A 23,062-nucleotide genomic window follows, 5' to 3' on the forward strand; every position below is an offset into this window, starting at 1 on the left:
CTTTTTCAGACAGCACTGACTGTGGATCACAGAAGAGGCCAGGTATTCTTGTATCACTGTAAATCCATCAACATGTTTCTTTAAATATCTGTCAATTCTATGTACACAGAAAGTACACACTAATTTGAGAACTGTTTGCTATTAATCATAATAGCTGTATTTTACTGCGCGTGACCTACGGACCAGGTGCTATGCTAAGAGCCTGTATACCTCGTCTCAATTAACCCTTACACTAACAATGGGAGTAGATATTAAACCAAATATGTGAGATGCCCAGAGGATCATAGCTAGTAAGTGGGAGACACAGATTTGAAATCAGTCCATCTGTTTCTTATTATTACATTCTAAGCCACTTCATTATATGGCTATTCCGTTGTTTTCTGTTTCTAAATATCCATTCAAGACTAGGTGATACAGTTCAAAAGCATTTGTGAAACCATAGGTTAATTTAGTTTATAGATTTTAAATCTAGATGATAATTCAAACATTTGTGATTTCAAATCCAGTGTAGCTGGCCTACCTTGGCTGTATTATTACAAGAAACCCATTCTGGCAAATATGACTTTCCATTTTTCTGTGCTATTGATAATCATATGAACAGACTCCACATGAATAAGAACTTACTGGATACATTTTTATATATTTATTTTATATATTTATATATAAAATATATATATATAAATAGATATATATATATATATCTCAAACATACACATCTTGGCCTGTGTTATTAAAAGAAGACATGAAGTAGAAAGGGCAGACTCCTTTTTCTGCTTAATCAGCTGTAGCCTAGATATTGGAAGGGTTATGGTTCTGGATAAGACTGGAGAGGTAAATGGGAGACACACACACACAACTCACTCACCAGACAAGTAGGAACCTAGGCGGCAAGATTTCATTAGTAGAGGGTTTACCACGAGTTGATTAATGAAGTGAGTAATGTCATTAAGCTACCAAAATAATTTTGGAAACCAGTGGTCCCGATATATTCTTGGCCCCTCCAGTTATGTCTGATGTATCAAATTTCAGTTCTGGGCATCACATTTTAGGAGGGCTACTGCAAGTCTATGGTATCAGAGGAGAGTAGCAAGATGATGAGTATCTAAAAGTAGTACTAATATTAAAAAGGTCACAAAGTCTACATGAGCTTAGGGGAATTGAAGCTTGGGGAGTTGAATGACAATACTCACAAAGTCTCTGACAGACTGTTTTGTAAGAGCAGGAAAAAAGCTTAACCTGGTGTGGTTTCCAAGGACAGAACTAGGACCAATGGGTAAAAGCTGCAGAGAAGTCGATACCTGGTTCAACTAGGAAGAAATTTCTAGTTATTATTACTGTACAACAGTGGGAGAGGCTGCCATAAATTCACAAAGAATGGGGGGAAAAATGAAAGGTACTGTCAGAAGCAGAAGGAAAACGAGGAAAAAGAAAGGGACATTAGAGAAAGCAGTAAAACAGCAAAACCATGACAAATTCAGAGTTATGGGGTCTGCTTTGGAAATCAAAACTGCTATATCCAGAAAGGTTTAGATACCAATATGCTGGAAAGTAGTGGATTAAAAATAAGATTTTGTTTCTACTTTACCTGCAGAGTAATGTTTTAAATTATGCAGTAAAAAAAGTAAGAGATACAAATTTAATACTTCCATTTCTAAGCTATTGTTTGAGGATAAAACCAATTCTACTCATATAAAGCATCTTGCATGATGCTCTTTATTCATCTCCTATTAAATCTTTTCTGGAGGAAATGTTCATTAGTTCAGTAAAGCTGTTCTTACTGGCTAAAAGAATAATATAAAGCCAGAGCGATTTTTGTGGGTTTGTTTCCTATTTAAGAATAGAGTACGCAACTTCATCAGCAAACCATATTGTTTTAAATTAGATATCCAAATAAATGTACTTGGGTGTGAATTCAAGGGAAAATATTTTGCAAAACTCAAAGAAAAAAAATTAACATCCAAACTCAAAACATTCTAGTGGTTTTATAAAACTGAAACATTTTGGGGAGTTTATTATTGTCAAAGTTTTTAAAATAATGAATACTAACCACATGTGCTCAGCAAAATCTGTTCTTCAAGGCAACCTTCCTGCCCATACATAAGTTAACAGTGACATCTTGTGGTCAGTTTTTACTCTGAAAAAAGCATGTGTAAGTGAATGCAAAGTACAGAAATATATCCTTTTGTGTATAGTGTATATATGCATGCAAAATACAGAAATATGACCCTTTGTTTTACTGCAAAAATATCCAATTTCTCCTTCCACTTCCAAATATTTCTGCGGTTCTTATGCCCTATGCAAATCTTTAAATGTTAAATTAGTTGTTTAAAAATCACAAAAGCATGTCACATTGATAGCATGCATTCTTGATATGATTTGATGAGAATAGTATTTTAAGTCTGTGGTGTTATTCCCCATAACCCAAAACCCAAATCTAACCATGAGGAAAATATCAAACGAACCCAACTTGAGACACAGTTTCTAAAAACTGACCACTACACCTCAAAACTGTTTGAGTCATCAGAAACCAAGGAAGATCTGGGAAGCTATTGCAGACCAGGGGAGGCTAAGGAGACGTGACAATTAAATGTAATGTGATATCTTGGATGGGATCTTGGAACAGAAAGAGGGCATTATGGAAAAACTAGAGAAATCCAAATAAAGAGCAGACTTTAGTTGATAGAAATGCACCAGTGTTGGTTTCTTAATTGTGATATATCCCCTATGGTAATGTAAAGTGTTAAAAATAGGAGAAACTGGTTGAGGATGATATAGAAGCTGAATTCTACTATATCTTTGCAACTGTTCTTCTTTAAATCTAAAACTATTCTAAAATTTTTCAAAGTTTATTTAACTTAAAAATACTCTGAAGTTGTGAAAAATTATTGGATTTATTGGGTAGGGCTTTCCAAAGATAATAAAAAAGCAAACCAAAAAGAAAGATTTCCCAAGTAATTTAAATCTTTGAACAAAATATACTGATCCTTGTAGATCTCTAAGTGCTATGAATTCTAAATATCTTTGTCACCCGTCATTTGAACTAGAGATTTGAAGTCTCTTCTCTTTTGTGATGCATTAAAGTTCAAAGTCTTTGTGCAAGAGGCAATTTGGGGGATATTAATATTTGCCAAATATTGTACAAAAATCAAACATGAGAATTTGCAGGTTGTCTCTGTGTGTACATACATGTGTGTGCACAGGTAAACATTGACCTTCCTCCTCTCCAACCTGAACCCCATGGTGCACTATTCTAATCACTCAATCTATAAACCTTAATGTCCCCTCTCCTCTTGACTTTTTGCATACCCTTCTGTGCAACCCCCAGCTGTCTTTTCTACTTTACTGCTGGAAAAAAAATTAGAATCATCTAGATTGCTGCCAGCATAAGCAAGTTTCTACACTTAGCTGTTCCCTTAGCAATATTGTAACAGTCAGAGTTCAGCCTAGATATTTAGAGCAGAAAGAGTTTGTATGCAGGAAATTAGAGGCAGAAAGGTTATTTTCAGGGAATCAGAACTGCCGTTATTACAGGCATGCCCCATCATTGGTGTCAGCTGCTGTTGTACAGAAAGAAGTGATTTATTAGTCACAAGGAAAAACATGAACATGAACCCTTATCTCACACCATACACAAAAATCAGTTCCAGATGAATTAAAGACTAAAATGTGAACAAACAAATAATAACATATTTGGAAGATAATATAATAATGTATCTGTAACATCAGGGTTGAGAAATGTCTCTTAAACCAGATTTTAAATGAGCAAAACATAAATATGACCACATTGAAGTCAAGAAATTATGTTTATCAAATGATATCGTAAAGAAAGTGAAAAGTCAAGCTAAAAACTGCTCATTGCAGGTCATTAAAAAAAAAAAAAGATGAAACAACTCCTGGAGAGGAATTTCATAGCAGAGGAAATACAAGTGACCAGTAAACATTAAAACATGCTCCAATTCATTAATAGTCAGGGAAACACAAATTAGAACCACAAAAAAAATATTATTTTACACACACCAAATGAGCAAAACTTTAAGTCTGACTATATCAAGTGTTGCTGATGATAAATTCCTAGTACGTAGAAACAATTTCCTTAGAAAAATATTTAACACCCTCATAAAGTTGAAGATGACTCCGCCATTCCTCTTCTAGCAAATACCATAGACAAGGTATGTTCGAGGAGGATTATTTGAAATAGTTAAAAATGAGTCTATGGCCATACCATGCTGAATGCGCCCAATTTCAGCTGAAATAGCTTAAAATGAGAAACAATGCAAATGCTTGAACAACAGGAGGATTACCCTATTGAAGTCTAGCCATAAAACGTAATACTATGCAACATAAAAATAAGCAACCCACAACTATAAAATTCAAAGTGGAGAAATCTCAGAATCTTAACATTGAGTAATTAAGCTCATCACAGAGGAAAATACATAGCATGACTTCTTTTATAAAAAGTTAAAAAACATGAAAAATTTAAAAGTATGTAGTCAGGACAGCCTTGAATGATCACACAGGTTGTTCACTGCCCAAGTCCAGGGCTGCCACTCAAAGAGTAAATATTTAAGAATATCCACTCCTGGTAAAACTACCCAGACAAATAAAGGAATTATCAACATGAAGTTCAGGATAGTCAACACCTCTGGGTAGGGAGAAGGAGGTATGAGACTGGGGTCACAGTGAAGGGGGAGTGCTTCAAAGTTACTGTGATGTTCTGTATTCTGAGCTGGCCAGTGAGTACGTGGCTGTTTATTTTGTTTTGTACTTTAAACTTTAGAAAAATATTATCAATATTATCTTACTTGTATTCAATATTAAATTAAAAAAAAAAAGAATTCACTGACTCCACTTCCCTGCAGGCATAACCCACAACAAACTAGTTTTCAGCTCACCCTGCAATTATGTTCTTGATCATGTCATTAGTAGTTTCTTTGTTCTCAAATCAATAGGAATTATCTGTTTCTTAATTAAGTTCTCTTTAAGATCCAGCACTATCTGGGATTCTCTAATCATGATTTCTACAAAATCACTCTTTCTTAGCCTCCTTCCTCTCTCTGAGGATAATTCTCCTTTACCTTGGCAAAGTTCCTCTAACCTGCCAACCTCTAAAATATTGGTGTCCACCAAGGTCCAAAACACTCTCTTCTCTTCTCAATAATGTCAAAAGGCAATCTCACTTATGCTCATAGTTTCAACCTACTACACATTTATTGACTCCCACGTCTGTATTTTGAGCTACACCATGGTCCTGAGCTCCATTGTCATATATCTAATTAATGGTAAAATTATATCCAAAAATGGACTCATCATCTCCCCCCATTAAAACATACTCCCTTCCACATTTGGATAATGATGCCAACATCAGTATCATTTCCTTTAGATTTATTCTAGGAGATTTTCCACTTTCCTTTATTTCCCAATTAAGTTCAGTTGATTGTATATCCAAAATTTCTCTCCTCTATATCACCCTCTCCATCACCACCTCAGTTCAGACTCTCATCATTTTTCTCTTGACAACTGCAGTAGTTTTATTGATGCTTTGTGTACCTCCATTCTGGTCCCTCACATTGATTCTTTACTGCCTTCAGAGTTATCTTTCCTATATGCAATAATTTTTCTGCTCATAGTTCTGCCATAATTGCCCATCCCCTAAAGGATCACCTGCAAAATTACCATGGCATACAAGGCTCTAGACAAAGGTACAGTTATTACAACATAAAGGATCAGGTCAGGTTCAAAATCTTCATCCTACATCAAGACATCATGTTCTGATTACTGTGGGAATGGGCCAGCACTAGTTTGCTGGGCTCAGGGAATCATGGTAGCTATAAATGAAGAGACTCCTTCATCAAGGACACCACTTCCTCTCTTGTTCAGACTGACACTTCTTAGGCACAAGTCTAGGATTCGGTTTACTCTTCCAGCCATGTAGAGCAGACTAGTGGGACACGATGTCCTGCCTTTTATCTTGGTCCTCCATCTGCCACCTGTCTTCCTGGGGAGCTCTGCAGCTGGTTTCTAGTGAGCTCAAGTTGGAGATCATCGAGCCTGCAGTTGAACAGGAGGTGAGCTTCTTTCAAGTTCGCTGATATCTGTTCTGCTTCCACACTGGCTTCTTTCAGTTTATTCTCTGTTGACACCTTGCATTTCTTCAGGTGTCTGATTGCTTCTTTCAGTTCCTAGCACTGAATTTGCTAGTTTACCCTCTCCAGATCTGAACTTGGGTGAGCAGACTAGTAGATTTTGGCATGGAAGATCAATGTAGTCTAACTCAGAATTCTATTTGGGGTTAGAATTTTACTATAGGATCAAATTTATTCAGCAAGTAATTGGCCATCTGGAAGAATAATAAATGGTGCAACTATTCAGATTCTGCTTATGTATTACTTCTCTTTCTAGCTTTTTATTTCTAAGTTTTGCTCTGATTTGTAAAAAAAAGAAACAATCTGCATCCAGTAAAGATGAATTAGAAATTATAGGAAGGAAAAATGCCAACAATTCCCACCACCAGCTTTCAGCTTTTGTTAACATTTTGCTGCACTTCTTTCTTGGGTTTTTCTATGTGTCGTTATGTGCGTCTATTTCTTAATGGATCGTGAAGTTTATGTAGATTTTTCTTAGTCTTGGTTTTTTAATTTGTGTTTATTTCAAAAGCATTTTACATTTTATACATTTTGTCTTAATGATTTCATTATATTTTTAATTTAAACGTACTACAATTGATCTAAACAGTCCCCTATTAGATATCGCATGTATGTGTGTGCTCTTTGCTATTACAAATGCTTACTATTTACTATTACAAGCTTTCTATTACAAGTGGGGCAGGATTTTATCGCCAAGTGTCAAGCAAGTTATTCTGGGTGTCTTTCCTTGTTTCCTTCTGTCACTTTTACTCTCAGGCTATTTTCTCTACCTCAGACCCTCAAGTCATACAACTCTGAACTAAGGGACATGTTTTAAGAGCTATTTCCCCTTCTACACAATGACTATATAAAATAGAACCTAGAGGAAGGGGAAAAAGAGGTAGAGTTGCGACTCAAATGCAAGCGAGGACAGGGACAGGCTAAAGGGACAGTGGGTACACTGATGGGGAAGAGAAAGGGAAAAGTGTTCTCGATGGGGAACCAGGAAGCTGGGTGGAAGGATTCACAGACCAGCAGTCATAGGAGGAAGACTGCCCCCACATGCATTTCAACAGTCCTGGGATCGTTAATCTTTCCTGATTAGACAATAGGGACTTAGATCTTCCCCGGGGAGTTGGGGGGATTGGGGCTGATGGTGGCCCGAAAGATGAGCCTCTCCCCTCGATCTGGGCAACACTGAACATTTTCCTGGGAGTGAGGCAGCAGTTGACCCATTGTTATCATTTCAGTTCTCTTTATATATGTGTTTTTTTAAATTTGTAACATTTTTTGGATCACTCCCTTCAAATTATGAGTTATTTCCTCAGGGTCAGAAGTAATGAGCATTTTAGAAACCTGAACTGTATCACCAAAGGACTCTCCAGAAAGGTGGGAACAATTTACTTTCCCATAGTGAATACTGTACTTTGATGGCTATTTAGAAGTTATTTGAGACTCTTTTAACTACTTGAGCTATTCTAGGAAAATTTAATTTTTAGGCCAACTTATATCTATGTGAATTTGAAGGAAATCTAATGAATAATGAGAGGAAAATCATTGTTTTTCCCCTATGTCATATTGCAGACAAGTTTCTATAAAACTGAAATGATGACTTCACTTGGAAAAGACATTTGATATATCAAATGTAGCCATATGTTCTAAATAAAACAGATTACTGCCATGTGCCTGAGTTAAGGAACACTGTGTGGTGTAAGTTGAAAGAACATTTGAAATATATGTTTGAATTTCAGATAATTCATATTGCAGACATTCGCATTTCAATGAGAGAAAATTTGGGGTATAATCAGTTTGTTAAGACACTAAGCCATATTAAAACTGAATCTTATATATTAAAAAGTGTATACAATTTCATTAGTATCCCCTTAAGAAGTCCCTTGTTGGGAAGGAAGGACCAGAGCCTATGTGCAGACAGAGACTAGGAAGAGGGGAAACTCACCAGTCTAATATTTAAGGAGACATCACCTGCATGGCCCCTTAGGGGATCGCTTTTGGACTGTAAGTAGATTGTGAGTAAATCAGTCATTCTGCTGACACTACACTTAAAATTCTGGTTATTTTGTCCACCAAGAACTTTTTGGTATAAATTTTGATTTTTAAAAATGTTTTATTAAAATATTATTTATGTTGATTACTGAGTTTTTTTGCATCCCTCAAAGTCTGCACTGGAGGTGAGTGAGACACTCGCCTTACTCCTGGCTCCATGTGCCTGCCCCAACTACTCTTTTCTCCCCTTCTCTGCTCAGAAGTGCAGCATATCATGTGGCTGACAAAAAAAAAAAAATCAGAAGTTTCTGCTATATTCTTTGGCCAGACCTTTCCTCCATGGGCTGATTTTCATGTTTCCAAAGGCTTTCATCTTTCTTACCTCATCATCCTCAAAATAAATCTTAAATACATCCTATTCCTTAATGTTCTTCTAGCTGGTTGTAGATGAGAGAATAGATAATCTATATGGCACATAAATGTAGAAGGGTCATTATATTATTATTCTTAGAGTATATGTACATGCTTAAAAGAATCCACCTAGAGATAAGATCTCTTCTCATTTATTTACTACAGAAATACATATTCTTCTGTGCTAGGAAGATAGCTGTCAGCAAGACAGACAAGACTCCTGCCCATGGAATTTACATTATGGGAGCTATATAAAGATATGATCAGGAATGGTGACATCTCATACACCTTAGCAAATAGTGAGGAAGGAATGATAACAAAAATGCTGATTAATAAAGTGCATAATGTCATTAAGCTACCAAAATAATTTTGGAAACCAATGGTCCCGATGTACTCTTGGCCCCTCCAGTTATATCTGATGTATTAAGTTTCAGTTCTGGACATCATATTTTAGGAGAGCTACTGCAAGTCTATAATATCAGAGGAGAGTAGCAAGATGATGAAAAGAAATTTAAAAAAAAACTGAATTAACCTGGATGTCCATCTAGGAGATGGTCTAAATCAATTATGGTAAATGTGACACTAAAGAATACAGCTATCAAAAAAGTGTTAAATTTTTATGTACTGACCTAGAGGACTCTTCCTATGTATGAGATTAATTCTGTTTTTATTTAAAATGTACCATACCCAAAGAGAAAAAATAAAAATATCTTATAAGTGTTTGTCTCTCTATACAAACATCTATTAACATATTTATAGCTTTATGAGCTTTATGGGAGGCAATGATCAGGTCTGAGGCTCTGAAGCCGAAAGTGGGAGAAACAGATTGCAGATCAACATGTCTACAGCATAGCAATGAACCTGTGTTGCTGAATACAATGTTGAAACAATGAACCTGTATCTTTTCCTTATATAATAAAAAGTCTGGAGGCAAGCATCTGGGAGAGTTTATGGTTTAACGATAAGAATGTCCCAGACACACCTGTTTTCCCACTCTTCCGAATGGCCTTTTGTCCCCCTGGTTTATGGTTTCTTCCATCTTCATTCTAGGAAGGGCAAAAAAAAAAAAAAAGAAAAAATGTGGTGTGGGGGTGCATACAGCCTCTCCTTGGGAGGCTGGCCTTTTATTTGGGAAAGACTGCCCTCTCCAGGGACTTTCTTCAGCAAAAATGGGTGATTTAATTAATCAAATGTTTTTATCCTTATAAAATGACCATATGTGCCAGTGGTGACTCATACTCGTATTAGAATGTAAAAAAATAATTATAAATTATGAGAATATTTGATTCCTTGATGATACATCTAAAACGATTTCAAAAAAGAAGGTAGACTGCTCTCTCTCTCCACACACACGCACACACACATACACACACACACACAAAATTTCTGTCTTGTTTTCAGCTGAAGCCCCAAAATACTAGGTGCCAACTAGTTCCGTATTTCCTAGTAAGTGTCAGGCTAATTATGCAGCAATTACACAGGCATTTATAAAACGTGGTTTTGTACTTCTTGACCCTCCCTCCAACCCAGAAGACAAGAGAGACTGAGAACACACTGAGAGTCCCTCCCGCCCCAGCCTCATGGTTGAGAGGGCAGGAGGAGAGATTTTCCCTTATCTGAAGCCTTAGAAACTGACCTTCTAATGGGATCACACCCACCCTGCCCCAGAGGAGCTTAATACTGGTCTCCTGGAGTTTGGGGTACACAGTGGTGTCTGATTCATAAATTGAAACATAGAGTTGCCAGGGGCAGCCCAGTGAGTCGGGGAGAAGCTGAGGTAGGGAAACAGAGGAAGCCCACCCACCAGCAAAGTACCCAGTGATACATTTTCTCCCAACCCTCATCAGTATTATTATTTTATTTTAGCCATTCTGATGAGTGTAATAAAACCTCATTTTGATTTTAATTTGCATTTCCCTCATGGCTAATGATCTTGAACATCTTTTCATGTGCTTGTTTGCCATCATATGTTCTCTTTGATAGTCATGTCTTTTATCTATTTTTTAATGGGATTGTTTTCATTTACTATTGAGGTTTGAGAATTGTTTTGTATGTTCTAGATACTGGTTGTTTGTCTGATACAAGGTTTGCAATTATTTTATCTCACTCTGTAGCTTATCTTTTCACCCTTTTAACAGGATGTTTTGCAGAGCAAAAGTTTTATTTCAATCATGCCCAATTTATCATTTTTTTCTTTTACAAATCATGCTTTTGGTGTCAACACTAAAAACTCTTTGCCTAGCCCTAGAACCTGGAGATTTTTTGCTCTTTTTTTTTCCTAATAATTTTATGTTTACATTTAAGCCTGTGATCCACTTAAAAGTCAATTTTTCCAAAAGATGTAAGAGATAGGTTGAAGTTTTTTTTCTTGTTTTGTTTATTTTTGGCCTGTGGATGTCCAATTGCTCTAGCACCATTTGTTGAAAAGGCTGTCTTTCCTCCACTGGTAATTAAAGCTGAATATTAAGTCCTGAAATCAAGTAGACTGACTGATCCTCCCACTTTATTCTTTTTTCAAAATTGTTTTAATTGTTCTTCATCTGGTGGTGAGCAACACCTCTGTGACGTTGCAAAAAAAAAATCAGAGGCGGGATAATATTCCCTTTGTAGGGTAACTGTGAGATTATGGGAGCTGACACACATATAGTACTCAATATAGGACCTGGCATATGATGTAGACACTTAGCTTTCTTCCCGCTGATTCTAAACCAACCATCAAAAATCCTACACACACACACACACACACACACACACAAACTCTCTCCCCCAGTAATACTGTATGTTATGTTCTCAGTTTCATGTAAATGTGTTATATATGCAACTAGGTAAGAAATACGCCTTCAATAAGAAATATTTGTAGGGGGAGGTATAGCTCAGTGGTAGAGCACATGCTTAGTATGCACGAGGTCCTGGGTTCAACCCCCAGTACCTCCATTAAATAAATAAATAAATGAACAAAACTAATTACCTCCCCCACAAAAATAAATAAATAAATAAATAAAGTTTTTTAAAAAGAAAGATATGTGAAGGAAACAAATCAAAAGGACGAGCTGTCACTCTCATCCACATCTGAGGTTAGGAAATAGCCTGTCACCATTTCCTTCTCACATCCTCAATTTAAGATACAAGAAGCTCTGGTAAGGTTACAATCAACTGGGCAGTTTTTGTCTCTTCCAAACATCAGCAGAACTCATGGCCAACCAGGAGAGAGTGAGATCGGTCTCCAACAGGAAAAAAAATCATGAATATAAATATTGCCCAGCTCATCAGAACCATTTTCCAGATCAGACATTGGTGCTCCCTGGCAAAACTGCAATGTATCATTCCACTTTAGCCCGCTGGCCTCCTTGCTGTTCTTCCCACTATCCAGATACACTGTGACCTTTGCAGTGCTTTGAGTGCTTTTCCCCAGAGATCCACATGGCTCTTCTGTCATGTCCTTCAGATGTTATGTAAGTGCCACTTTCTCATGGTGGCCTTCCCTGATCAGTCTATTGAAATCACTCTACTCAACCCCTCAACCCAATAATCTTCTTGCCTGATTTATTTTTCTTCTTGGCGTTTATCTCTGTCAGCATAGAACGTGTCTACTTGACAAATCTGGTTAGCGTTCACCTGTAGCATGTAAGTGCTACAAAGGCCTTTATTTCACTGCTGATTCCTATGTGTCCAGAATAGTGCTGGTATATAGTAGTTACTTGATGAATATTTGTTGAATGAATGAAGTAGAGAGGTTTCAGAAAGCCACTGGAGAATGTCATGGCTTTTGACGGTAACACTTTAAATCTAACACTAGAGGCAAGCTTAATAGGGGAAATCTTAATATTCATTTTCTTTTAAAAGAATGTCAACTAAATAAACACATAAAAAGAGATAAATACATGTTTCACAAATTCTCCTATTTCCTTTCCCAAATCTTGGCCCACTCCCTTGCTGCCACCTCCCCTTCCAAAAACAAGATGAGAGATTAAAGAAAAAATGCATCTCTTGTCTTCCGGCTTCTCTCATTCCACTGCTCAGGCTCAAAATTTTGGATATTTTCTCATACCTACATTCAATTCAGAATCTATGATCACTTCCACTACCTTCACTGCTATTGTCTCTTCAGGCCACAATGAGCACTTGCCTGAAATAAGGCAAATTGTCTTCTAATTGGTTTCTCTGCTTCCAAATTTGACCCTCCACAATATATTTCCAAATCAGCAAAAGTGCTATGGACTGAATTGTGTCTAAGATTCATAGGTTTAAGTTCTGACCTCCAATGTGACTCTACTTGGAGATAAAGTTTTTACAGAAGTAATTAACGTTAAAGATGGTCATTAGGGTAGGGCACTAATCTGATAGGACTCTCTTTATAAGAGAGACACCAGAGAGCTCAGTCTTCACCATGTGAAGACACAGCAAGTATGCAGCCCGTCTTCAAGCCAGGAAGAGAGCTCTCACCAGAACCCAACCATGCTGGCACCCTCACCTTGGACTTCTGGCATTTAGAACTATAAGAAAATACATTTCTGTTTAAGTCTAAACTGCCTAATACATAGAGTAATTCTTTTAAAAACCTAAGTCACACCACGAGATCCCTCTGTTGTGCAGAACCCTCCAAAGGCTTCTCACTCCTCTGAGAATTAGTAGAGTCTTCAAACAACCCTAGCAATTTGCCTCTAGGAACCTATAAATTCTGGCTTCTTTCCCATTTCCTACTACTTTCCCCATCCATTGCTTCCTTCAGCCACACTGGCCTCCTTTTGTTCTTGAGCCCACCAGGCATATTCCCACCTCAGGGTCCTCTGCTGAGTAGCTGTTCCTTCCACCAGAATTCTCTCTCCCCAGTTTTGTCAAAATTCACTCCTTCCTTCGAGCCTTTGCTCAAAAATTAATAAATTAATGAAAAAAATCAGTGAACTTGAGGTACTTATTTCTAAATGTCAGTTAAATACACTTGCAACTTTATAACTAAATTGTATCATCAGTTAAAACTTAAAGGTATATATAACTTATAACTTCCTTTTGGTAACAAAATGGTTTTCAATACCTTCAAGAATTATTGCAATAAATTCAAATAAATATTCTAGTTCCTAATTACAATAGGAGAATGAGTCAATCAATTAGATTACCTGAAATGAGCTTAGATTTTTTGTGATTTAGGTTAATTTTTTTTAGCAGATATTTTTTAAGTACCCACTATATACAGGTTGATCGATCATCACTGAAGCATCAAAAATAAAATAGTCCCTACTTCAAGGAGCTCAATGATTAATAGGAATCAACTCATGCTGAAATAATAATTGGTTTTAACAAAAAAACAAAATATAAACAATTCTTCAGTCGTTTTTTATTTCCCTTGTTTCAGTTACACTCACGTAAAAGTACACTTCTCTTTGTAAATTGTGTCATTAAACAAATTATATATTAATGACCATAGCATTATTTTAATAAATTTAATTAATATATTAATGACCATAGCATAGAAATTATTTTCCCAAAGATTAGCAGTAGTCATCTGAGTGATACTTGTATCATTAAAAAAATTAGCATGTGACAAAAAAAAAATGCTAGAACAGTATTTTCAATAACAAGTTTCAACCCCAAGAACTAAAATTAAAAAGCGATGTGACATCCATAAATGAAACCTGTAAATTTAGCCAAGGGCTAGACGTTTCGGCGCAGAATATTCCCAAAGGGTTTCTGGCAAAAAAAGTTGCTCTGGTCCTAAGGGCAACCTAGGTGGCAGCATCACCTAGTTAAAAGTTTCACTTCTCCGGGCCACATCCGCGGAAAACTTACTCCAGCACTAGTTCTTCCTTTCAACTACAAACTCTTTGGGTCACGCTAAGTTGCAGACGCGATGTGATTGGCTAAAAAATGGATGACGCACGGCTTCTCAAGCCTACTGAGAATCGGCCTCTCCCAGGGCGTCTGAGATTCCGCTTTTCGATTGGTCCTTGCGACAGGGGGGCCGGGACAATTGCTGAAGTTGACCTCTGATCCGGAACTCCCGGCAAAGATGGCGGCGGCCAGGTGTAGGAGGCTTTTGCTCCGCGGTCCGGGGCTGTCATTGCACACTGCGGCCAAAGCTGCCGTCACTGCCCCAGAAGTGGTCGGCTCAGATGTCGCAGCGGCCCCCCTCGCGCGCTACCCGCCAATCTTGGCCTCCCTGACTGCCGACAGCAAAGCGGCGCGGCAGCGGCGAGTGGAGCGATGGCAGGCCACGGTGCACGCGGCCGAGTCCGTGGACCAGAAGCTGCGAATCCTCACCAAGATGCAATTCAAGAAGTACGTAGTTTACCCCCAGACCTTCGCCCTGAATGCCGACCGCTGGTACCAGAGCTTCACCAAGACCGTGTTTCTGTCGGGCTTGCCGCCGCCGCTCACCAAGGCCCAGCCGGAGCCCGACCCCGACTCCGCGTCCTCCCTGGACCTCGCGGCCCTGCGCGCCGCCGCCTGCGACTGCCTTCTGCAGGAGCACTTCTTCCTGCGGCGCAAGAAGCGCGCTCTTTTCTACCGGGACCGTGAGGCCGTCGCCTCGCCTTTCCTGGACCAGCTGGTAGCCTCCCTCATGGGCCTGCTCAGCGCGCACAACCCGGCCTTGGCTGCCGCTACCCTCGGTAAGCTTCCAACCTGCCACTCCGGGCGGGGGAGGTGGGGGTCGTAGGCGACCTCTCTGTCCTAGTTTGTCCCCTCTTCATTTCTGTCTGTCTGTTTTGTCAGTCCCCCACCCACCCCAGTCCTTTCGCTCCTAGCTGGGGGCCAGCGTCTGGAGACTGGGTTCTCGTGCGTGTGCTACCCCCTACTAACTGCACAACCCTAGGCTAAGTAGCCTGAGGTCTTCAGGGCTGCTTCAGTCCTTTGCTCTACTTTGTGAAGGTCCAGCCAAATCGGAGGGCCGTGCTGGTTAAGAGAAGGCGCACCTAGAGAGTGGGACAGACCTGGGGTTGCCTTCTAGCTCTCCCACCAAAAACTCACATGACCTTATGTCAGTTTATTAACCATTTTGGGCCTAGGTCTTCTTTTTCAAGATGAGAATACGATAATAGTACTACTACTTCGTTATAAAACTGTTAAGATTGAAGGCGGTATTGAAATACCGAATGTATGTATAAATCAGTGTATAAATCAGTACTTTCTGTGTGCTTGGCCCTGTTCTAAATTTCATATGTGCGAAATTTAATCCTCACAATAACTTTACAGTAGGTAGCACTTTTGTATAAATGAGAAAACATACCAACCTGAAACGCAGAACTGTAAAACGTACCTAGTCAAAGAACCTGTAGCTGGTAGATTGGGAGAACAGGCTTCAGACCCAGCCATTCTGGGTTCCCAGTAAACAATCAACAACTTCTATTTTACTGTTCAGAGCAGACATGAAAAATAATTAATGGATAGACAGTTTTAAAAATCGATTTTCTGATGTGTTCATTTTATATTTACCACCCAGTAAGTATCTCAATAAATATTTACTGAATTAATGCTACTGTGACTGTAGGTGTGTGCTCAGCTAAGTCTTGTAGCGTACTTCTCTCTCTGTTGGGAAGAAAGTCGTCTTGAGGAGAGCATCGCAGACTGACTGCTCATGATCAGTGGCCTGGGAAAATTGACTGAACCTTGTCAAGACTCTCGTTCCACTTCTATAAAGTGGAGAGAATAACAACTGTACATACTTGACAAGTTATTGTGAAAATTGAATTAGTAATCCATGAGAGAGCTCTGACTCCTGTTAAACTTTTTATTTCTGGTGAATGATTATTGCTGGTGGGTTTTTTATTCTCACTGAGAAACTTCTTTGGTTACAGTGCTTAAGTGTAGTGTGGCACAAGTAGACAGTAAAAGTTTGTTATATTTAAGTCGTGATCATTTAAGTTAAATTATCACATAACTCAGACTCTATCTTACATCAAAGAGTACTTTTAGATATATTTTCAATTAGCACACCCATTCTTGAGTTCTGTATTGCTGATTTTAGTGTTTTAATAATAACTACATTTATCTAAATTATTAGAAAAGAAAATTTTTAATGTCTTTTGATAGATTGTAAACGCCCAGTTCACTTTTACTGGTTGCGTGGCGAAGAAATTATTCCTTGTGGTCATCGAAAAGGTCGAGTTGATGCTTTGCGATACCAAATAAATGATAAACCACACAATCAGATTCGAATGTCCAAACAGCTCCCTGAGGTAAGGATTTTTGCATGTGTATCTGTTGACAGTCGATGAGGAAGTGTTATAGGTAGGCTTGGTAATCGGCTTAAGAGGGTAAAAGTTTTGATCAGATCTCTCTTTTTGAGTGTCTTCGGGATACATCTCATCTGAAATCCTTTTTCAGTTTTTTAGCTTCCTACAGTATATATATTTTGCAAAGGTCAAATAATCATTTTAAGTGGCTTTAAGACATCAGTTTTCAGGACCATATAAATCTTTTTTTAATATGAAAATACTGATAACAGTTTGTGATTGCATTTTAAAGCAGACTACCCTACTTAATCGTAAATCAGGGCATTTTTATAACTATAAGCTGTCATTTTATGTGTGTACAGTTCTTTTGGAGAAAACAAGTATATTTTGAATGTTCTCTGTGTGCCCATGCCAGAGGTTGGCACATTTCTTTTGCAAAGGTCCAGATAGTAAATATTTTAGGCTTTGGGGCCCATAAGTCTGTGTTGTATTCTCAGTTTTTGTCATGTAAAGGCAGCCATGTACCATATGTAAATAAATGCTCCTGTGTTCCAATAAAACTTTATTTGGAAAAACAGGTGGCTGGCTGGATTTGACCCATCATTAGATGATAATGATGTTAATGTCATCAAATCATTTTGTAAAAACCTTATTTTTAAGATTTTTAAATGTCTTAAGATTTTAAGTAAAATACATACTAGTGTTGCTGTGAATTCACTTATGACTTTTTCTTTAAGTTTGTGCCTCTGGATTATTCTGTACCCATAGAAGTCGCTGTTATGAATTGTAAGCCAGACAAACTTCCGTTATTCAAACGGCAATATGAAAATACTATATTTATTGGTAAGTTTCTCTTTTGAGGTATTGTACAGTAAATGTGTTTGAAGTGTCCTGTAAGATTTGCATAATTAATTCTTGATGACCAAGAGGTTCAGATAGTCCTTGTGCAATATAATTCATAATCTCAGGTTGCAATATGCATGAAAATTGGAAAGAAAATATTCTTTCAGCTCACTGTTTAAAATTTTCCTTGTTTCTATTGCATTAACAGTATTTAACTTTAATAAACAGTTATTAGGCTTTGTTGATTTATTATTATATAGAAAAAGTAATTTGTGTTTTTTTTGAAAGTAAACAAGTAGAAAACTGGATTAGAGTTAGTGATTGGCTTTTTTTAAGCAAAAGCGTCCCGTTTGTGCCACACGCTATGATAACCGTCAGGAATACAAAAATTTTATTTGTATATCTTCTGATCTCTGATTTCTAATCTCTGCCTATCTGCAGCTTATTCTTTTGACATTTTTTTGTTTATTAATTCCCAGCTGATTTGAGGAAGATTTTTAAGAAAGCAGCTTTATGCTAGTCTTCCAGAACTGTCTTAATAGTCCCTTCTTAGTCAGTGTGATCTTAGTGAATTGTAGGCAATTTTTGGATGAAAAGACTTTACCACTAAGGTTAAGAATATCAGCATTATAAAGGAAGTTTTTAAAGTCAGGAAATATGTATATCCTTTGGTGAATATGACCAGGAGAATAAGAGTTCCTAATGATGATGAAGGGGTTAGAGAAAACTGAAGTAATAGGATATTTTAAATAAATTTTACGTATATTCTTTTTACTTATCCTGCATCTTTGTGGGCTTAATAGCTAGCAGATTGTACTTTCGCTTGAAATTTAACATTAATGTGATTTAGTCAATGAAATAAATAAACCAACTTTTCCATTTGTACATTTTGAATACTGATCACATGAGCAGAGGAGAAAGATGGCATTGAAGCAAATGCTGAGGACATGTGCTCCAGGTGTTCTAAGTGTGCACTTCATCTGAAATGTTTTTATATTGCTCATCAGGCTCAAAGACAGCAGATCCACACTGTTACGGACACACCCAGTTTCATCTGCTACCCGACAAGTTAAAAAGGGAAAGGCTTTTGAAACAAAACTGTGCTGATCAGATAGAAGTTGTTTTTAGAGCTAATGCAATTGCAAGTCTTTTTGCTTGGACTGGAGCACAAGCTATGTATCAAGGTAAAACTAATTTTATGGCATCATTGTTCTTGGAAGACATTTTAAGAATTTTAATAGATCAAATTGTTTTCTTGGGTTAAGGCTGAATCTTAACATTTTGAAGACTTTTACATGGGCACACAATACAGTTATTTTAAAACCCATAATTAAATGTTTTACGTTTGTAGTTGGCAAGTGGCATTTGGGTAGTTACTCTGATCTTTTACTTTGGCCACTTTTGTGTGAATGTACTTTTTTTGGACAATGTTCTTAAGCATTTCAAGAGCTATAACCAACTGAGTCAACTCTGTAGATGATGGCGGCTTTCTGATACTAGAAAAGGAAGTGCTTTAGTGGATTAAATTTTACATTAAATCACTGTTATCATATATAGTTTCTTTGAAGGTCATATCCAAGATGTGGATTAGGAGATTGTTCAGTTAATGGTTTATAGTTTTTATGTACCAGGCACTGTTGGCCTTGGAGATACAGTGTTGAATGAGAGAGGCAGGCAGATCCTGCTCTCCTGGAGCTTAAATTATAGTGAGGAAAGTAAACAGTAATAAACGCGGAATATTTTCAGCTGATGGTAGTACTCTGGAGAAAATACACTAGATGAGGGGAATAATGATATGTGGGGTATAGGTTTGAATGAGGCTTGGGGTGGAATTTATTTAGACAGAGTAATTTAGGGGAGAGGTCTAAAAAAATGACATTGAAACAGAGACCCAGATGGTGAGCAGCTGCTTATGTACGAACCTGGGGAAAGGATACTTCTAGGCAAAAGGAATGCCAAGTCTCTGAGGTAGGAATAGACTTGAACAACATGAAACTGATGAGAAAGGGAAGGGGAGAATGAAGGGATGGGGAAGGAGACAGAGGAAGCTGGAGGCATGTCACAGAGGACTTATAGAGCCTCATTGTGAAGCATTTGGATTTTGTTACAAAACTGGAAGTAATAGATAACTAGATTGCTCCTATATTAGCGACCAGGAGGAATTTTACTACACATTTAATTATTACCAGGCTACCGTTTTCCTTTGTATATATTGTTTTAACCTTATACTCACAATGGTTGATTTATGTTTCTATAATAGAAATAAATGGAGAAAATAGGAATAGGAGTAGATAGAATCAGCAAAAGAGGAAACTTCCCTAAAGATGTTAGAATGGCACTGTTTATTCATAAAAGATAAAGTACTTCTTTTTACAGTATAATTGATTCTATATTTTAGCAATTTTATTTATTGGCTATCTCCATTAAAGCTGATATATAATATGTGTGCTGAAATTTACAAATTACTGCTTAGCCCTGGCAGTTGGATTTAGAAATATTAAAGCCAGTCCATCTGGAACAAGAAGCAGCCAGAAAACTTGAGTAGCAAAGGTTTTAAGATATCCTAGAACCTTATGATGACATAAAATATATTAGGCAAAATGAAAGCAGCTCGTAAAACCAATTTTGAAATATTAATTAAGATACAGAATTTGTCCATTTGTCCAGCTGTATGTTTGAAGATCTTAGAAAGTCAGTTTTTTTTTCTGAAAAGTTTTTTTAGTAGATGTGGTGGAGTAAATGGCTGTAATGGTTATTGGATAGTAGATGCTGCTGGTATAAGGAAAATTTGAACATATTTGAGGTTGGTGAATAATAATGTGTTTAGTACCAGATGTGGGAGAGACCTGCGTAGATAGAACCTCTGCTCTTAGATGGAGTAAATTAAGGTTGAAAGCTGTTGAAGTCCAAAGTTATTGAAAAGGTGTGTCATGAGTTTGGGGATACTGGAAGGAAAGAAAGAATTCTTGATCCAGAAATAGAACATAGGATTAGAATGGAGAAGATGGGGAAAACTTTGAGATCTTTAGAAATTTGGTAGGTAAAATATCTGGGTTATAGGAAGTGTTTGATACCCTCTAATGTGTGTGTTTTGTTCAAATATATTCAATATGTAAGTTTCAGCATAGCTTTCTTCTACAGGATTCTGGAGCGAAGCAGATGTTACTCGACCTTTTGTCTCCCAGGGTGTGATCACAGATGGAAAGTACTTCTCCTTTTTCTGCTACCAGTTAAACACTTTGGCACTGACTGCACAAGCTGATCAAAATAACCCTCGTAAAAATATATGTTGGGGGACACAAAGTAAGCCTCTTTATGAAACAGTCGAAGATAATGATGTGAAAGGGTTTAATGATGATGTTTTACTTCAGATAGTTCACTTTCTACTGAATAGACCAAAAGAAGACAAATCACAGCTGTTGGAAAACTGAGAAAAAACATTTGATTCAGGACTTTGGGATTACTTAAGTTTCACTGAAGAAACAATAAAAGGAATTTTGACAATGAGACTTCTGTCAAATATTAAATGCATTAATTTTGAGACATTTTTTATGTTAACCTGTGATTAGACCTCTCGTTCTGCTCAAAATACATCATTGAAGTATTTAATTTTAGGTATAGTATATTGATTAAAAATAATTTTATTTATATATGATTAACTGATGAGACTAATGGAGCAATCTTCAGTACCTGTTATTAATTGTGTTTGTGTGTAACCAAGTCCAAGCTCATACCAGTCACTCACTGCATAACAGGCCAGTAGGTCGAGGGACAAAGTGTTGGGGCAGTGAAAAATGACTATTGGGAAAGCCAGCTAACCGAGAAGATGGACTTATGTCCTGAAGAACTGTTTTAATTTGGGGTAGAATTCTAGCTTTTATGTTAAGGAAAGAAGCCGAGTGCCTGATAAGCTTGTAGACGTTCTTCTAATTAATTGGTGGTGAGGTAACTGGGTGGGGTTTTGGGAGTCAACATCGTCAACCTTCTGGTTCCAACTGCTCTGGGGTCTGCATGCTTGTGGTCAGTATGTGGTTAACTTTTTCTATCTGGTGGGTGTTCTAGTATCTGCAAAACAACTCAAGGGTATGGCTCAGAATATTATCCATAACCCTTCAGGAGGAACTGTAGGTCCTTGTCTTAGTTTATGACTGAACTATTATTATTTTGTCTTGTTTGACTGTTTTTATTGTTTTCTCATTTCTCTTGTTAAATTTGCTATTTGGAACTGTAGGAAGACCTTGGAGGCTAAAGCTTTTCTATAAACATCAGGCAGATGGTAAGGGGTTCTGTCCCCTGAAAGGCCCCGCGGACCCTGCTCAGTTTCATGTGGACTTGAAAGTAAGGTAAAGGCAGTAATTCAGGTACTTGAGAATACATAGATATTTTGTTATTTTCTTTCATTTTCTTTTAGTTTTTTTATAATAACAGTATAGAGTTCCAAAACCCCTTCAAACATGAAGTATTTTGCAGATATAGGAAACTGGCATAGAGGAGTTAAAGTAACTTTAATAAGGGTTCACAGATGATTAATTATATAACTGATGAATTATATGCAACTTAGGTTCTTAGACCTTGGAAGTAACATTAGTAATGTTTCAAAAGAAGAAAAATAAGTGAGAAAAAAAATTGCTACAGAGAATATTGAGAATAGAAATCAAAAAACCCACAGGTGTACAACATTGACATTGGCCAATATTTGATTGGACAAGGTTGAATTTCTCATGAAAGGCCTTCTTAGTATCCCAAAGTTTGGTTAAAAACAAATTTGTAACAAAAAAACAGCAACAAAAAATTAAAACTTAGGACTAATAAGAGATACCATAAAGAGAATTATAAGTAATAATATTCCAAATGTACAGACATGATCACTGTCTTTATGTATAATAAGCGCACTGCAGACTAAAATTTAACCTAGTTACTATCCAAATGAGCTTAACTCCGCATTAGAGATCGCTTATAAGACTTTGAGAGTATTCTCATAATTAGCCTCCTTTAAATAACGTTCTGTGTGCCATCCTTAGTACAAATTACTCTTCATTTCTCAGTCACATTTCTTCATTTTTTTTCCCCTCTATGTAAAAATACTGAATTCTGTCTCAGGTCTTGATTATGTTTTGTATTCTTCCTTTGTCATCGTACAGAATTCTGCCTTCCATTTGCAAAATTTTTGTAAGTAACATTTGACACTTGACTTTTGAAACTTTTATAATAGTTGGGACATAAGTCTAAGGTTTAATATGTAGGATATGTTTTGGGATTTTTGTATCTTAAAAAGAAGTTATGGTTATAAGATAATTTGATTTTTTTTTAATATTTTTTTTAATTGAAGTGTAGTTGATTGTGCTAATTTCAGGTGTACAGCAAAGCAATTCAGTTATATATATATACATACTTTTTTTTTCAGATTCTTTTCCATTATTTGTAATTACAAGAAATTGAATATAGTTGCCTGTGCTATACAGTAGGTCCTCGTTATTCTGATTTGCTTTTAAAATTATGTAAAGGAACTGCCGT

General features: G+C 37.0%; 1 protein-coding gene and 1 non-coding gene across 2 annotated transcripts; both read left to right on the forward strand.

Annotated features, from left to right (window-relative positions):
- Positions 1-11,399: 11,399 nt before the first annotated feature.
- Positions 11,400-11,471, forward strand: TRNAT-AGU. The gene has a single exon. It is a non-coding gene; the product is annotated as a tRNA-Thr (tRNA).
- Positions 11,472-14,508: 3,037 nt separating this feature from the next.
- On the forward strand, positions 14,509-21,157 carry MRPS30 (mitochondrial ribosomal protein S30). Its single transcript, XM_006191913.3, has 5 exons — positions 14,509-15,142; positions 16,563-16,708; positions 17,443-17,548; positions 18,556-18,732; positions 20,690-21,157. Exons 1-5 carry the CDS (start codon positions 14,542-14,544, stop codon positions 20,977-20,979), a joined length of 1,320 nt encoding a protein of 439 aa, XP_006191975.1. The 5' UTR covers positions 14,509-14,541; the 3' UTR covers positions 20,980-21,157.
- The last annotated feature ends 1,905 nt before the right edge of the window (positions 21,158-23,062 follow it).

This window comes from Camelus ferus, chromosome 3 (genome assembly GCF_009834535.1).
Source record: "Camelus ferus isolate YT-003-E chromosome 3, BCGSAC_Cfer_1.0, whole genome shotgun sequence".
Lineage (NCBI taxonomy): Eukaryota > Metazoa > Chordata > Mammalia > Artiodactyla > Camelidae > Camelus > Camelus ferus.

What these genes read in the sequence shown, in the direction of transcription:
- MRPS30 (XM_006191913.3), top strand. Translation starts at nt 14,542, where the DNA reads ATGGCGGCGGCCAGGTGTAGGAGGCTTTTGCTCCGCGGTCCGGGGCTG. An exon ending in TGAAAATACTATATTTATTG is followed by an intron (nt 17,549 to 18,555) that starts GTAAGTTTCTCT and finishes ATTGCTCATCAG; the next exon opens with GCTCAAAGACAGCAGATCCA. An exon ending in AGCACAAGCTATGTATCAAG is followed by an intron (nt 18,733 to 20,689) that starts GTAAAACTAATT and finishes TTTCTTCTACAG; the next exon opens with GATTCTGGAGCGAAGCAGAT.